Source organism: Leucopleurus acutus (assembly GCF_964270905.1).
Source record: "Leucopleurus acutus genome assembly, chromosome: 19".
Lineage (NCBI taxonomy): Eukaryota > Metazoa > Chordata > Mammalia > Artiodactyla > Delphinidae > Leucopleurus > Leucopleurus acutus.
Window position 1 is genome coordinate 19126000 of NC_139161.1, and position 16805 is coordinate 19142804.

General features: G+C 52.7%; 3 protein-coding genes across 7 annotated transcripts; 1 reads left to right on the forward strand and 2 right to left on the reverse strand.

Moving 5' to 3' along the window:
- Positions 1-108: 108 nt before the first annotated feature.
- Positions 109-4759, forward strand: PSMC3IP (PSMC3 interacting protein). 2 transcript variants are annotated; one of them, XM_082860105.1, is made up of 8 exons: positions 109-172; positions 299-399; positions 589-678; positions 3473-3584; positions 4074-4219; positions 4361-4414; positions 4534-4593; positions 4680-4759. In XM_082860105.1, exons 1-8 carry the CDS (start codon positions 139-141, stop codon positions 4734-4736), a joined length of 654 nt encoding a protein of 217 aa, XP_082716231.1. In that variant the 5' UTR covers positions 109-138; the 3' UTR covers positions 4737-4759. The 2 variants fall into 2 exon arrangements, with proteins under 2 accessions (XP_082716231.1, XP_082716230.1); XM_082860104.1 differs by having other exon boundaries at positions 132-172; positions 4534-4742.
- Positions 4760-4828: 69 nt separating this feature from the next.
- MLX (MAX dimerization protein MLX) lies at positions 4829-11771 on the reverse strand (the record flags this gene model as incomplete). 4 transcript variants are annotated; one of them, XM_082860100.1, is made up of 8 exons in its annotated part: positions 4829-6090; positions 9085-9286; positions 9653-9752; positions 9940-10039; positions 10294-10400; positions 10679-10768; positions 11246-11282; positions 11536-11739. In XM_082860100.1, the coding sequence occupies 8 exons, from the start codon at positions 11737-11739 to the stop codon at positions 6034-6036; spliced, it is 897 nt and encodes a 298-aa protein (XP_082716226.1). In that variant the 3' UTR covers positions 4829-6033. The 4 variants fall into 4 exon arrangements, with proteins under 4 accessions (XP_082716226.1, XP_082716227.1, XP_082716228.1 ...); XM_082860102.1 differs by having other exon boundaries at positions 4838-6090; positions 11698-11771; XM_082860101.1 differs by lacking the exon at positions 10679-10768.
- A 787-nt stretch (positions 11772-12558) lies between these two features.
- On the reverse strand, positions 12559-16589 carry COASY (Coenzyme A synthase). Its single transcript, XM_082860285.1, has 10 exons — positions 16545-16589; positions 15447-16154; positions 14651-14865; positions 14274-14405; positions 13942-14131; positions 13794-13858; positions 13518-13602; positions 13260-13357; positions 13025-13171; positions 12559-12923 (listed from the first exon to the last, which is right to left on the reverse strand). Exons 2-10 carry the CDS (start codon positions 16141-16143, stop codon positions 12864-12866), a joined length of 1689 nt encoding a protein of 562 aa, XP_082716411.1. The 5' UTR covers positions 16144-16154; positions 16545-16589; the 3' UTR covers positions 12559-12863.
- Positions 16590-16805: the final 216 nt, after the last annotated feature.

Sequence of the window (16805 nt, forward strand, 5' to 3'; positions counted from 1 at the left end):
GGAAGGGCTGCTCCGCTCCTCGCGAAGGCTTCCCTCCGCCAATCACCACTTGAGGCCAGCCCGGCTCATCGCCGGAAGGAGCTGTTGCCCCGAGCAACTTCAACTTCCGGCTTTCAGAGTTTTGTGGCGGTAAAGGACATGAGTAAAGGCCGGGCGGAAGCCGTGGCGGGAGGTAAGGGCCGTGGCGGGAGGTAAGGGCCGTGGCGGGAGGTAAGGGCCGTGGGCGCCGGGAGGCCTGGGAGAAGGGCGGGCAGGGGTCGGTTGAGGGAACCCCTCCCCTCCTCGTCTCTCTTCGTAGCCTCCGGGATCCTGCTGAGGTACCTACAGGAGCAGAACCGGCCCTACAGCGCCCAGGACGTGTTCGGGAACCTGCAGCGGGAACACGGACTGGGCAAGGCGGTGAGGACCCTCTCCTGGGATTCCTCCCCTGGGACCCCTTGAATCTGCCTGGATTCCTCCCCTCCCGAGGCTGCCATTCTAGCCTTGGGCTTCCTAAGGCTCTTCGGGCGCTTCCCGCCTCATTGGTGACATTCCCCAGCCCGGCCCGAAGTCACTCCCCCGACTTCTCCGCCCCCTCCCCTCTGCCAGGCGGTGGTGAAGGCGCTGGACCAGCTGGCCCAACAAGGCAAGATCAAAGAGAAGATGTACGGCAAGCAGAAAATATACTTTGCTGACCAGGTGAGGGAAACGTGCAGATTAGCACGTGTGGGAGAGTCCGGCATTAGGTGAATCAGTCCCTGGTATGAACTCTCTTTGGGAGAATTGAAGCATCCTGTGAAATTCACCGGTCTTAGGCCAATAAAAGGGTCCCAGCCAGCCTTTAAGTCAAAGTGTGGACCCCCTTTGCTGTCATCCAAACTTCACGAGATTTCCAGACTTGAAATATGATAGAGGACAGAAGATCCTGAGTTGTTGCTATCGAGATCCATTTATCCTTGGAAGTTCTTATTCCCTATCATCTAGATGAGAACCACCGTCTTCCAAATTATTTTCCTTCTGTCTCCACCGCCTTCCGTAAACACATGTGACATTAACTTTGTATCTCCAGCCCAGACCCCCCTCACCTGGATGCTTTTCAGGCCATTCAGAATCAATATTGCCAAAGTAGAATGCCTCATCTCTCCCCTAAACTGGCTCCTCTTGTATTCTTCTCCCTTAATGGAATCACTCTTCACCCAGGCCAGAGACCGGGGAGTCATTCTTTATTATTATTATTATTATTTGCTTATTTTGGCTGCATTGCGTCTTAGTTGCGGTGGGGGGGCTTAATTGCCCCCCACCCACCCGCACGTGGGATCTTAGTTCCCTGACCAGGGATCGAACCCCCGTCCCCTGCATTGGAAGGCGGATTCTTTTTTTTTTGAAGAAAATGAGTATATATATATATTTTTTTAACATCTTTATTGGGGTATAATTGCTTTACAATGGTGTGTTAGTTTCTGCCTTATAACGAAGTGAATCAGTTATACATATGTTCCCATATCTCTTCCCTCTTGCGTCTCCCTCCCTCCCACCCTCCCTATGCCACCCCTCCAGGCGGTCACAAAGCACCGAGCTGATATCCCTGTGCTATGCGGCTGCTTCCCACTAGCTATCTACCTTACGTTTGGTAGTGTATATATGTCCATGGGAAGGCGGATTCTTAACCACTGGACCACCAGGGATGTTCCTGGAGTCATTCATTCATTCGTTTATTTCTGCATTGGGTCTTCGTTGCTGCGTGCGGGCTTTCTCTAGTTGCGGCGAGTGGGGGCTACTCTTCGTTTCGGTGTGTGGGCTTCTCATTGCGGTGGCTTCTCTTGTTGCGGAGCACAGGCTCTAGGTGCGTGGACTTAAGTAGTTGCAGCACGTAGGCTCAGTAGTTGTGGCACGTGGGATCATCCTAGACCAGGGATCAAACCTGTGTCCCCTGCATTGTTAGGCAGATTCTTAACCACTGCGCCACCAGGGAAGTCCCGGGGAATCATTCTTAACTTCCCTTATTTCACATGCCTAGTCAGCCATCAAGTCCAGTTGTTTTCCTCTTCTTGAATCCATCCTCTCCTTTTCCAGCTGCCACCACTGCTCTAGTTTAGGTGCTCCTCATCTACTGCAATATCCTTCTAACTCCTGGCCTCCTTAAACATATCTTAAACATTGCAGCCAGAATAACCTATGTACGTACAAATCTAGTCATGCTGTTTCCCTACTGAAAACTCTAGTGCTCCCTAGAACAGATGAAAGGCACTTGGAGACCTGGCCCCAGCCTGCCTCTAGCCTCTCCTGTCCCTGTTACTTCTCCATTCATCAATACTGGACCATTTAGATGTGTTTTACTCCTGTGGCCTTTGCTCATTGTCCTTCCTCTGCTCAGAGTTTTTGAGTCCCTTCTTTCTCTTTGCCCGGCTAACTCTTACTCATCCCTTAGGATTTCACGCAGGGCATCACCTCCAGAAACCTTCCCTGAATGCTATGAGCTAACTGCCTTCTTCGGGCACTTACCTCTTTTGAGGCACACTCTATTGTAATTGTCTTTTCACTTGTCTCCCTCACAAAACTGAAGCTGTTCTGGGGCAGACCCCATTTCTCATCTTCCTTTACTCAGTAACCCCACAGGATTTAACATCCACCGTCAAGGCTAATTATCCCAAAATAGATTTCATTATATTACTGCTCTATTGAAGATCCCTTAAAGAAGTTGGCAGATTTTTTTTTTTTTTCTGTAAAGGGCCAGTTAATATTTTTATGCTTTGCAGGTTAGATGGTCTCTTGTCCCAGTTACACAATTGTCACTAGTACTCAAGTCTGCCACCATAGAGCAAAACCAGCCATGGACAATATGTAAGCAAGTGGATGTGGCTACGTTTCCATAAGTTTTTTTCAAAAACATGCATTTGGCAGGATTTGGCCTGTAGGCTGTAGTTTGCTGCCTCCTGCCCTAATGGTTTACCTCACCTGAATGTAGAATCCAAACTGCCTGGGCTGGTATTCCCATCCTTTCCATTCTGCTTCCCGTCACCACTGACAAGACCCCACTGAGCCCCAGCACAGGCCTTTTTTAGCTGCTGGTCTCATGCAAGAGGTTCCTCAGACTTCACTGGTTTCCTTTATCTAAATACCTCCCACCATGCCTCTTCACCTGTCCAGATTCTTCCTATTGTGGAAACCCATAATTAGGTATCATCACCTTGAGAAGAATGTTCCTTTACTCCTTCAGCCCAGTGAGTGGTTTTGCCGGTAACCTGAAAGATATTTCTGTCCTGTTGTTCAGTATCCTGCACCTCAAAACCCCTTAGGACGAGTATCAGGTTTCAACTTGTTCTTTTACAGCTTTTTGAGTGGACTGGTACTGAACTGACTGCTCGAAAGTACCCTCTCACTATCTTCCCAGGCCCAGGTTCGCGAGTGTGTATGAATGTGGCCTTCCCAAACGTGGGTTCCCTTCTTGCTTCTCCCATCAGCCTGCTTCTGTTTTTCCTTTTGTCTCTGGCAGGAACAGTTTGACACGGCCAGTGATGCTGACCTCCAAGTCCTGGATGCCAAAATCGTGGCCCTCACTGCTAAGGTGCAGAGCTTGCAGCAGGGCTGCCGCCACATGGAGGCTGGTAGGACTGGGCAACCCCCAGAAGGAACCCCTAGTGTCAGGGTCAGTCCGAGGTCAGGAATTACCAAGTGAAGGGTTTGTTGACTGCAGTGTTGTCTTCTTGCAGCAAAGATCCCTTTGCTGGGCTGTCATAAGCATTACCTTAAAATCAATGTCTAACAACTAATGGCTTTTGAAGACAAGTGGGCAAGTCAGGCATTTGCCTTCCCTGCTGTGAGTACCAGTATACGGTTCCCACACTTCCCTTTACTCTGCTGCTTTAACTGACTACAGCTAACAGTCTACTCAGACTCATTCCCCTCGACTATTTGTAGATGGGGAAGGAAAGAAAACTAGAATAAACCGACAATTCTGTAAGCCTTAATCTCTCTTGAGGATTTCCAGAATATGGGACCCATTCTGGACCCTGTGTATAGAGCCCAGAGCAAGGTGGAGGCCTGGTCTCCTACCTCAGGGTAGCCAGTGACCTCTCCGGGGGATGTGGTTTTAGAGCTGAAGGAGTTAGCTAGTGCCCTGACCACAGCGGAGATGCAGAAAGAGATCCAGGAGTTAAAGAAGGAATGTGCTGGCTACACAGAGAGACTGAAGAACATCAAAGCGGCCACCAACCACGTGACTCCAGAAGAGAAAGAGCAGGTGGGTGGGGAGGGAGTGGGGAGCAGGGAGGGCTGCCTGTGCAGGTTCAAAGTGAGGAGGGTCGACCCCAGCGGCTGCTGTGGGGCTGGGGTCGACCCCAGCGGCTGCTGTGGGGTCAGAGGAACCTGTTTCCCTGTCTAGGTGTACAGAGAGAGGCAGAGGTACTGCAAGGAGTGGAGGAAGCGCAAGAGGATGGTAAGTGCGGGGGAACTCTAGGCGGGCCCTGGACAGCAGCAGCCACCGGGGGTATCATGGACTCGTCAGGCAAGCCGAGTACTGCCCATCTGAAAGGGGGCGGTTTTGTTTCTTGTCAGGCAACAGAGCTGTCTGATGCAATCCTTGAAGGATACCCCAAGAGCAAGAAGCAGTTTTTTGTAAGTGATGTTCTCCCTTCCTTGCTCCCCTGGGGCCTGCGTCCAGGGAGGTCTCATTCACTTGTCTTGCTGCCCCTCCACCGCAGGAAGAAGTTGGGATAGAGACAGATGAAGATTACAACCTCAAGCTCCCAGATCCCTGAGGCCCTCCGGCAGGCCTGGGAACACAGATGTCCTGGACTGGCTGCCTTGTTTAGGTCAGCTTTTTTTGTTGTTCCTGCTGCTGTCCGCTTTTGGGCACACACCAAAGTACTGGGTGGAGCACTGGTGGCCCAGAGAGGATGGTTTCACTCATTTCGTCATCCACGTTTTGACTGCCTGAACTTAACAGTTAGTTAGATGGGGAACAATGCAAAAGGAAAGCATTTGGCAATATTTATTGTAATATAATTTGATATAAAAATATTTAATTTCCTCTGGATAATCAAACCTCCCAGATATCAAACCTGAGGAAGGCAAAAGAGAGCTTGGGGGACAAGGGCAGGGAGAGGCTACTATGCACAGCATTCAAGGAGCCCAGGGCCTCACCCAGGACTCTCCTGGGCTCTACACTCCAGGAGACCTTTAGAAAATCTTCTCTACCCACCTTCACCCCACCCTAAGTCCTGGGAGAAATGCAGGCAGCACTGAGATGGTAGAGACCCAGATACACTTGACAGAAAGCCTGGGAGTGGTCTTGAGACCAGTTTTCCAAAATTGTAACTTTAGCAAAATTGCATTGTTGGTGTTTAGAAAAATTAAAAAATTTAATATGTAGTGTTGTGTCACATTTGACTTTGCTGTGCAGTGCTACTGCCTGTGGGGACACAGAGGGCAGGAGTGGGTGAGGAGGTTGCTTCCCTCCACCACCCAGAGTAGGAGGCAAGGGCAGGAACCTGGCAGCCCTGCCCTGAGCTGGCCAGAGAAAGCTCTGGCCTCACCTTGGGCTGACCAGGCAGCCCTAGCCTAGGCATGAGGCCACCTTTCACCCTTCATGGCTGTGAGAGCATTTTCCCTTCCTCCTTTCTTCCCATCCAACTACTGCCAAAGTGGCCAGACTCAGGCTAAAGGTTGCCAGAGAGACCAGAACAGGCAAATGGTAGTTACCAAACAGGAGCAGAAACCTGAGGCCTAGACAAAGGGAGAGGCCAGGAGCTTTCTAGGGTTCCCAGAGCAGACCCCATCCCGAGGACTTCTATGGGGAGGGGGAAAGACTAGGTAGGTTTGAGATCTATGGTCAGTATAATAAATTAATCAAAGCTTTCATAATAACCTTCCCCCCTCCCCAGCCCCACTGAAGATGGGGCTGAGGGGGAGGGGGAGCTGGGGAGCCAAACACTGAGGAGAAAGCAGCTGACTGGTGTGCAGTGTCACAGTCCAATCTCATAAGCCCAGTGGCTCCACGGCCAAGTAGGAGACTCAAGGCCTCTTGTTGGCTGTTCTGCAGGTTCCAAGAGCTGGTCAGTAAAGCTGGTTCTTCAATTGATGTAGAACACCAATCACAATCTCCCGTAGGGTCTGGTAGGGGCAGCAGAGAAAGAGAGAGATCATGCTCACGGAGGGCACAGAGCTGCTCAGTGATGCCTGCCTGAACCAGGTGTGCTCTTTAGAGTACAGTTAAAACAAAAAACCTGGGAAGCACTGATGTCCACAGTTTGCAAATGCCCCCAAAACAGGATGGAGTCAGTCAGGGATGGAGAGATGCATTACTATGTGATAAAGCAAATACAAAAAGGTTAATGGTAAACTTTGGGGGGGGATATATGAGTGTTCATTATAAAATTCTCTCAATGCTGCAGTATGTTTACAGTGTTTCACAATAAAAATGTTGGGACATGCTTTCAGCTGAAAACATTTCCTCTAAGATCAGAAACAAGACAAGGATGCCCACTTTCACCACTTTTATTCAACATAGTTTTGGAAGCCCTAGCCATGGCAATCAGAGAAGAAATAAAAGGAATCCAAATTGGAAAGGAAGAAGTAAAATATCACTGTTAGCAGATGACACAATACTAAACATGGAAAATCCTGAAGATGCCAGCAGAAAACTACTAGAGCTCAGCAATGCATTTGGTAAAGTTGCAGGGTATAAAATTAATGTACAGAAATCTCTTGCATTTAAGTATCAAAGAAAAATTAAGAAAACAATCCCATTTACCATCACATTAGAAAGAATAAAATAAACCTACCTAAGGAGGTAAAAGACTTGTACTCTGACGGAAAGAAATTGAAGATGACACGGACAGAAAGATATACCATGTTCTTTGACTGGAAGAATCAATATTGTTACAACGACCATACTACCCAAGGCAATCTACAGATTCATTGCAGTCCCTGTCAAAATACCAATGGCATTTTTCACAGAACTAGAACAAATAATTTTAAAATTTGTATGGAAAGACAAAAGAACCCGAATAGGCAAAATAATCTTGAGAAAGAACAGAGCTGGAGGTATCATGCTCCCTGGCTTCAGACTATACTACAAAGCTACAGTAATCAAAACAGTATGGTGAGTTTCCCTGGTGGCACAGTGGTTAAGAATCCGCCTTCCAATGCAGAGGACGCGGGTAAGATCTGGTCGGGGAACTAAGATCCCACATGCCACAGGGCAACTAAGCCCAAGCGCCACAACTGCTGAGCCCGTGAGCTTGAGCCCATGCGCTGCAATGAAGACGAACCTGCATGCCACAATGGACCCAGCGCAGCCAGAAAAACAAAAAACCACAATGAGATATCACTTCACGTCTGTAAGAATGGTGATCATCAAAAAGAACACAAATAACAAATGTGGAGGAAAGGGGACCCTTGCACCCTGTTGGTGGGAATGTAAACTGGTGCAGCCACTGTGGAAAACAGTATGGAGGTTTCTCAAAAAACTAAAAATAGAGCTACCATATGATCCAGCAATTCCACTCCCAGGTATATATCCAAAAAAAAATAGAAACACTAATTCGAAAAGATATATGCAACCCAATGTTCCAGCAGCATTATTTACAACTGCCAAGATACGGAAGCAACCTAAGCATCCATCAACAGGTGAACGGATAAAGAAAATGTGGTGTATATATATATATATAACGTAATACTACTCAGCCTTAAAAAAAGAATGAAATAATGCCATCTGAAGCAACATGAATGGACCTAGAGATTATCATACTAAGCAAAGTAGATCAGAAAGAAAAACAAATACCATATGATAGCACTTATATGTGGAATCTAAGTATGACACAAATCAACATCTCTATGAAACAGAAACAGACTCACAGACACAGAGAAGAGCCTTGAGGCTGCGGGGGTGGGGGAGGTAGGGAAGGGAAGGAGTGGGAGTTTGGGATTAGCAGAGGCAAACTTCTGTATATAGAATGGATGCATAAACAGCAAGGTCCCACTGTAGAGCACAGGGAACTATATTCAATATCTCATGAGAAACCATAATGGAAAAGAATATGAAAAAGATTATATGTATGCATAACTGAGTCACTTTCCTGTACAGCAGAAATTAACACAACATTGTAAATCAACTGTACTTTAATAAAATTTTTAAAAGTACCCAAAAAACCCTGCAAAAAACCAAGATGAATGGCTAAAGAAGATGTGGTACACACACACACACACACACACACACACACACACACACAATGGAATACTCCTCAGCCAAAGAGAAAAATGAAATGTTGCCATCTGCAGCAGCATGCATGGACTTGGAGGGCGTTATGCTAAGTGAAGTAAGTCAGAGAAAGATTCCACATATACGTGTATAACATTACTTATATGTGGAATCTAAATAAATACAAACTAGTGAATATAACAAAAAAGCAGCAGATTCACAGATACAGAGAACAAACTAGTGGTTACCAGTGGGGGGTGGGGGAGTGGGAGGTACAAACTACTGGGTGTAAGGCTGCAAGGAGGTATTGTACAACATGGGGAATGCAGCCAATGTTTTTTGTAATAAGTGTAAATGGAGTGTAACTTTTAAAAATTACATTGAAAAAAATGTTGGGAAACAAAAACGTGAGAATCTCAGATACAAGTCAAGCCTCAGAAAAAGCAACCAGGCCTCAAAAATGGAAGACTCGGTGCAACCATTAACACACTCTCCATTACAAATAATAATTAGAAACCCCATGGAAAGCTACTTTAGTGGGCCTGGGGGTGGGGGCCAGGAATCTTTCCAAAAACCCCAAGTAAGTCTGCTGCAAGTGATCGGGGCTTACTTGCTGGGCGGCCGAGGAGGAATGCCTGAGGCTGCCATTACTTGCCACTATGTGGGTGAAACAAAGGCCAAGAGCTAGGCCTTGCATTAGTGAGTGCTCCAATCCTTCTTGCCAAATGAAACCTTAACAGGAAAAACTGGGCTAGAAAGCAAAGGGGGAAACAAGAATACTGAAAGTTGTAGAAATAACCTCAAGAAACCTAAAACCTGCTACCCTGTCTCTCTGAACAAACAACAGCTTGGGCCACTGTGCCTGTGGGAAGACCCCCAGCCCCGTGTCCACGGCTGCCCCATACCTGAGGCTTACAGTGCTCCTCAATCCAGCTGAAGACACAGGCCGACAGCTCCTGGAAGCTTGCCACGGAGATAGAGGCATTGAAGGACTGGAAGAGGGAGTCCATGATGCCTTGAAACACGTTGAACTTCACCTGGTCAGAGACCTGGTCCTCCCCCTCATGGGGGTTGTCCTGGTGTGCCTTCACAATCTGCTCATAGTTCCTGAGAGCGAACAGGCCAGGGCTAAGGGGCTGCAGCAGCTCCACCGGCCCAGGAAGAATAGCGCTACCCTACGTACTCCCCTGGGAAGGAGATTCCCAGAGAGCCTTGGGGAGGTATTCAACATCAGCTAGATACTGCTTCTAGGTCAGCAGTGGTGACCCACCCTCTCCAGCCTTCCCTTCATTAATCCCACAGGCGTTTCCAGAGTATCTGCTACAGTTGGGATAGAGTCCTGCCTACCACATGAGAGAGTGAGAATATTATCTGATGTGGCCTTTGAACAAAGGGAAGGGCGTGAACTGAAGGGGCCTCAGAGTCCCCTCAGAACCAGAAGCCCTGGTTCCCCCAGCCCAGCACCCCCCTTACACTTTCATGATCTTTAGAGCCATGACGTCCTTGCGTAGCGTGGATACCTCCTCCTCCTGCTTTTTCTTCTCCTTGTGCAAAAACTGGATGTAGTCAATGGCTGGAGTGGGGGAGGGAAGAGGGGGTGGGCACAACCAGAAGGACCAGGCTGATTGTGTCTCCCCTTCCCCCAGACCCCACCTCTCCTGTTACAACCACCCCACCAGGGCCAGGCCAAAAGCGGCTCTGAGGCACTAGCCTTCACAGCCCCCTTGGCTCCAAGCCCTCCAGTGCTCTCCTGGCCATACTCTTCTGCAGAACGATGGCCTTGCTGAGCTTTTGGGAGCCAATGGAGAAGTCCTGCTGCTGACAGGTGGGAACGATGGTCTGCAGGTCATCATAGCCTCTCTGTGGAGACAGCAGGGGACATGGGTTCCTTAACTAAGGGGTTAAGGCAAATGGGCACAAAGTTTTTCTTCCATGATACCAAGTTCCATGCTCACTCACTCAAAGGGAGTGGGAAGGAGGGAGAAGTTCATGTCCAGGGCCTAGACTAGCTGCCCCCAAGCCTGCTTGGGACTGCCTGACGGGGTCAAGGCAGAGTGGATCTGAAGTGTGCAGCGCCCTCCTGCGCTGGCTGAGGTGCAGGCATCCCCAATCACCTTGATGGCATCCCTCCTCTTCTGCTCAGCCTGAGTGTGTGCTCGCCGCCGCCGGTCCTTGTAAGACTCCTTGTAGGATTCCTGGTGGTAATCGCTGTCCTCGTCGTCTACGCTCAGAGTTGGGGGCAGGAAGAGGTCATTCTGGGGCCCAGTGGGGCCCATCTAGCCCACTTTTCCCCAGCTGGGAAGAAAAACCTGGTACCCAGAGATGGCAGATAGATACAAGAACCTAATATCCCAGATGAGGTGAGAGATGGCAATACCCTGCTTCTAGCACTAGGGTTCCAGCGCCTCCACGTGGATGGCTGGAGCTGCCCTGTCTAGGAAAGATACTAAAATGAAGGCATATCTGGTTCCCCCGAGTGGGGGGTACGTTGCTGCCTACCTGTGTTGGGGACAGAAGAGGCACTGGTGGAACCGATGCTATTAGCTCTGGACACTACACTCCCCTTGCGGGTGCTTTCTACAAAAAGCCCTGGAAAAGAGAGGCCCCAATCACTAAGGGTAGGATAGAGGGAGGGGCCCTGCTAGGGGCATAATGGCTTCCTGGGCCTTAAATACTGACCTCTCCCCTTCAACCCAAAAGCCAGCCATACTGGGCCACCCACTTCCTGTCGTGCCATTTCGCAGTGCTCCTGTCTCTAGTGTCTACTCTGCTCCACAGGCCTGCAGTGATACCTCCTGGCTCACAAAGTGACATCGGGGCGTGATGATGGTGAGTGACCAACTGTCACTACTTCCATCACGTCCCTGCTCCAGGACATAGGGAACTAGGTGTCACCCTTGGATGCTTCCTGCCCCTGTCCTCCAGCTCCTCCTCCCTCGCTGCTCAGGCCCGCTCAGCTCACGGGCAGTGGACTGTGCTCAGGTGTGGCTAGCAAGGCCACTTAAATCTATAGGGCTGAAATGGGAGTGTTCCTCCAGAGCTGCAGACGGTGGGGGACGCACTCACCGGGGTCCAGGCTGTTGTCGCTGTACGCATACTCGACCTGCGGCACCGAGCAAGGGAGAAGCCCGTTCAGACCTCCGCCCCTGCGCGCGTGTACAAACACACACACACACACACACACACACACACACCCCTGGGGTGCGCGGGCAGCCGCAGGATTCCCCCAGAGCCAAGAGTGGCTAGGCCGCAGGAGCGCCACCCCTCGGCAGGACCCCGTCCGCCCACTCCACACCCCCAGCCCTCCAACCCCGTCCCCTCACACCCGCGCGCACACGCCTCAGTTGTCTTCCCACCTTGGCACACGCGGGGTGAGAGCTGTCTTCTCTGCAGCCCCGGGGCCCGGAGAGCGGGAGTAGCTCTGGGGACTTCAGGGAGTCCCCTCGTCTTCCGGACCCCCTACGTGCACGAGCCCGACCCGCCCTCCCCTCGCCGGCGTGCGCGCCCACGGGGCTTGCCTTGACCCAGGGGTCCTCCGGAGAGGCGCCCGGCTCCGTCATCTCCGACCCACCGAACCGGAAACCTGCCCGTGGGCTGGCCCCCTGCGGCGAGGAAGCGGCGATGCGCGCCCACGTGACCCAAACCCACCAACCCGCGGCCCAGAGGCGGGGGGCGGGGCGGGGAGGCTGCGCATGCGCGACCCGGAAGACGCCCCTCCACCCCCCCACCCGCTGCGGTCGGTGGAGTGCTGGAGTCCGGCTTGGTGTCGGGGCTGATACCGGCGGTCTTGGGGCCGTCCTACCCGCCCGTCCCTGCCCTTCCTCAGGGCAGGCGTCCTAGCCGCCGCGACATGAAGCACATTCGGTGAAACGGGCTCCCCGCAAAAGGCTTGTACGCAGTGTCGCAGAGTTGCGCGCACGCGCACTGCCGAGGCCAGCCAGCTTCCGAGGACCAGGACGAGTTTCCCGGACCTGCAGTCTTGGCCACCTCGTCCGACCCCTCCGGGGTGCAACCTCTGTGAGGCCAGAAGCCCCGCGTGGCTTCTTGTAGGATGTTCCTGCAACGCCCAGCCCAAGTCTGGCAGGATAGTTGTGGAATTGACGCTTTCAAAGAGCCTGTTGGCCAAGTCATGCTACTTTGTAAGCTAAGCAAACTGAGGTACCTACAAAGTCCAAAACGTATCCAAAAGCACACAGCTAGTCAGTGATAGGGCCAAGACTGGCCTCAGTCTGGCTAGCTTCAAAAGCCATGCTCTTAACCACTGCGTTCCTGGCTTACAGCTCGGGCCTGGGCCCTGCACTTGTGGCGAAAGGGTCGCAAAGATACCCAAAGGCACTGGAGCAGGAAGTAAGCGCCATACAGGCAGCACCTAGCAACGTTCACCTTTAATTCTGCAACAAGTTTCAGTGTTTGCCCTGGCTCCAGCCCACCACGGGTGCCACAGGCCTGTGGGCAAAAGCGAGGACGGATGCTCCCCCAAGAGCCACATTCTCAGTGTTGGCCAAACACTGGCAAGCTGGGTAGGCTTCCTGTGTCCAGCAGGCCCAGCCAGGCCCCGCCCAGCTTAGCACAGAGCCCTCTAGGCCCCAGCTAGGGTGAGCTTCAAGGCCCCAATTCGCCATCATCACTGGATCTCTTGTCAGCTCCAGGGGTCAGTTTGGCCCCACAGAGGACTCATTGTTAGTCATGGGCCTGATGGTGCCTCGGAGATGCGCTTCTGCAGGAGGGCCCAGGCTTTCTCCACCTTTGGACAGGCCAGAATGTTGGGAAGAAAAGAGGACAGGGTCATACAAGCATCCACTGGAGACTCCCTCCCCACAACCCAGCCTTTTCCTGGGCACCAACCTGGTGCTGGGTGACATGTGGCTCCCACAAGGTGCTCAGCACCACGTGGCTCTGGTCCACAAGCTGCTGCCCACTCATCTGGCTCTGCAGCCGGCTTTGGGCCGCAGCCTCACTCAGGCCGTCCCTCTCCACAATGCGTCGTACAGCCTGGGCAGACAAGGCATTCATCAGCCCACCGGTTCAGAGCAGGATGCGGGCTACAGTGGGGATAGAGTAGGGGGTGGGATCCAGATACCTCAGTCTCAGGGATGACAACGGTCCACACCTCATGGACCATGTTCTGCCAGCCTGCTTCGAGCAGCATGGCGGCATCAATCACGCACACCTGCTTTCCTGTGGGGAGACCCCAGTCACTGCCAGCAGCACCTTGCCACCTGCTACCAGTCAGAGAGCCAAGGAAACACAGTCCCAGAGAAAGCGGATGGTCTGATTTAGGGTGGGAACGCTCCCGAGGGAGCTTCTGCTTAGCTGTTCCCTTGGGCTGCTCACTCACCCTCAGCCATAGCCTGCTCCATTTCCTCTCTGGCCAGCTTTGCGATAACTGGCCACATAATGTCCGTGAGCATCTTCAGCTGCTTCTGAGAAAGGGAATGGAAGGGGTGGGCAGAGTTTACCCTCCCCCGGATGAGATGGAGCCAGCCCGAGGGAGGAGGCAGTTGGGAACAGTTGAGTGGAAACTGGCATTCTGGGCCAGACCAGAGAGGTCCACTGGGTCCCAACCTCTGGGTCTAGCAGCAGCTGCAGAGCCCTTGGAGAGGTGTGTGTTTACCTTGTTCCCAAACACCCGGCTGCCTAGGACCTTCCTGTTGATAATGCCATCTTTATGGAGAATATCTGGATGACAGAGACAGAGGATTGGGCAAGGAGGCCAGCCATCTCCTCACTTCAGGCCACCTCCAGCCCTCCCCAGTTATTACCTGTTCCAAAGGCTTTCACAACAGGCTGGTAGGCAGGACCACCCGGGGCATAGGCCCGGTGGCCCAGGTGGTCACTGTCGATAATATATGCCCCCAGGCCCTTCAGCCGCTGAGCTACTGAGCTCTTCCCAGAGCCACTGATGCCCGTCAGCCCAATCACGTAGAAACCTGGGGGGAGCTCTGGCCTCTTCTATGGGTAGATAAGAGGGAATCCCACAGTTACTAGGGTCCCCAGACTCAGGTTTGAGGCTGAACCCTTCAGTCTCTCCTCTCCAGCATTCCCAGCCCACCCATGCAGGGGAAGGGGTGGGAGGCAGGTGGGTTAGGCTTACATGTGGAGGCCGGAGCAGGTTTCCCAGCATTTGTTGGCGGAAGCTGGAGGAGCTGACTTTGTCCTCTTCGTTTTCCTTGTGGTTTAGGTCCTTCAGCAGCTGGATCTGGTACAAGGTGAGCTCCTCCAGGTCCTGAGGCAAAGGAAGAGTGAGGAGAGAGAAGGAGGGGTGAGATGAGGACAAATCTATCGCCTTATCCTCCCCTGCCTACCCAGAGGTAGAGCTTGCCTCGGAGGGCAAGCTGGGAAGTTCCTCCTTGCCTCTTCCCACCACCTTGAGCCCTCTCTTCCCTCCTCTGGGGTCATGTACTTCCAACAGCCCCCAGTGGCCTTCCCCATCCCCATCCACTCCCTCTGCCAGTCTCCCTCAGGGGTTACATTCTCAAGGCGGAAGCGGTTGACGGCCATCCCCCCACGATAGGTCTCCTCGCTGACCACCAGGAACTCCAGAGAGGGGTCAGAGCCAGCGGGCCCATAGGGGTCCAGCAGGGGGATGATATCAAAAGTCAAGGAGGGCTTGATGTCCACCAGGAACTCACTCAGATGTTCCACGCGTTCTGCGTAGGGTTGGAGCAGCTCAGGGAGCAACTTGCCTGGGGAAGGAGCCCAGAAGAACAGTGAGATCTTTTTACTGGGGAGGAAGAGTGTGGGCCAGTTTAGGGGAGAGCGTCCCTAAGCATCCTATCTCCAGAGGGGAGCTGGGCAGTGGTCTGTGACGGGGGAGCTATGAGGAGGCAGCAGGCAAGCACAATAGAGCTGCAAGGGCTGGCACGTGTGCAGAGAACTAGCAGTGCCAGGAGGCACCAGAGTCAGATGGAGAATTCCAAGAGCCAGAGAATTCCGAGAGGCTCCTCTGACCGCCTGTGGCACTGCTACCTACAACTTACTCATCCATTTATTCCCTGGGACTCAAACTTTAGGATTCATCACCTGGAGAATTTGTTTAAAAGTGCAGGTTCCTTGGCTACACATTTGGGGGATCCTGATTGAATGGTGACTAGACCACACACCTAGAAAGCTGCATTCATTCATTTAACAAAATTCCCTCCGTGCAAACTGAGTGCCAGGCACTGTGACATTTGGGAGTGGTGGGAAGTAACGGATGGCCCCACCCTTCCTCAGTCTTGGCCTGGGGGGAGGGTAAGACTGCCCTAACTCGGTCTCTCTCACTCACTCTTCAACAGGTCTTTGTCTGCTACTCCCACCACAAGCTGCTCCTGAGCCAGGAGACACGCGACGCTGAGCAACACCTTGTGGGCATTGTGCAGGCGGTCAAACGTGCCACCCACAGCACCTCGCCGGTGGCCACGCACTGGCTGCTTGGCAGACCTGCCCACGGGGGAGGCTGGGCTGATGGTGGAGGGTAAGGGGACGTCCAGGGACCCCACGGGCAGAACTCCAGGCCCATAATCGGGGTATAGGAGCACCGAAGACAGTTGCGGACAACAGCTGTAACAACTGGTAGCATAACGCTCGAGCTGTTGCTTGGCTGGGTTGTACTGGCTTCCATCCAGGGTCTGGAAGTCGGTCAGCACCACTTCCGGCGGGTGGGCCAGGTTCTGGACTGAGCCGGTCAGGGGAGGGAGAAAGCTCTTGGTTCGGATATTGGTCAGCAGAATTCTAACGTCCAGGTGCCTGTGGACGTCGGCGCCAGCGTAGAGGTGCGTGATGAAATCGATAACTTCAAACGTGGCCTGCACGGGGCTGGACTGGGGCTGAGCCGGGCCGCCCAGGCACATGCCCGGTTGCAGGTGTACATAGAGCGTGTGATTCACCAACCGGGCCGCCGAGGTCAGAATGGGGGCCAGGCGAGGGGCCAGGGAGGTCAGCGGCGTTGTCAACACCAGGAGGCCCGACCGGAATACGGCCATGCTGCCCAGGCCTGCGGACAGTCAGGGAGACGAGGCGAAGGTTACTGAGTGGTATGTGTCTGAGGCCGAAGACTGTAGGAGGACTCGGACCCAAAAGAGGGAGACCTGGAGCAGGGATGGCGTTCCCAGTGCGGATCGAGAGGAACCCGGGGGAGGGTACGGGACCTGGCAAACGGCGCCTCGGGGCTGTGCTCTAAATCTCGGTTTTATCATTTCTCAGACGGAGCGGTGAATTTGCTGAATTGCATCGAAATCCCGAGAGGGGAAAACTCGGCAGGAGCCCCTGAATCATAAGGCTGGGGATCCAGAAATCCTGGGCGCTCTTGCTGAGCGGCACCAGGATCTTCAAGGAATCGGAGGAGAGTACTAAAAGGGGACGCTCAGGCTCGGGTCCTACTTACTGAGACCTCCGGGCCTTGGTTCCGCTTGCACCACCGCGAAGGCTTCCCCAGCCGCGACCAGTTAACATTAGTTCCGGTGCTGCGACTCCGAGCTACGGAACCTGAGAAAGGCCAAACATCTGAACTTTGGTTCGGCGAGGGATTCTCGCGAGATTTCTTATGGGGTGGGGCACCTGCATTGATAAGGAGCAGAGCTCGGGGGTTTGGGAGGTACACGGAAAGTTATTTCCAAAACCCAACCTCACGGGGCCTGGGTCGAGT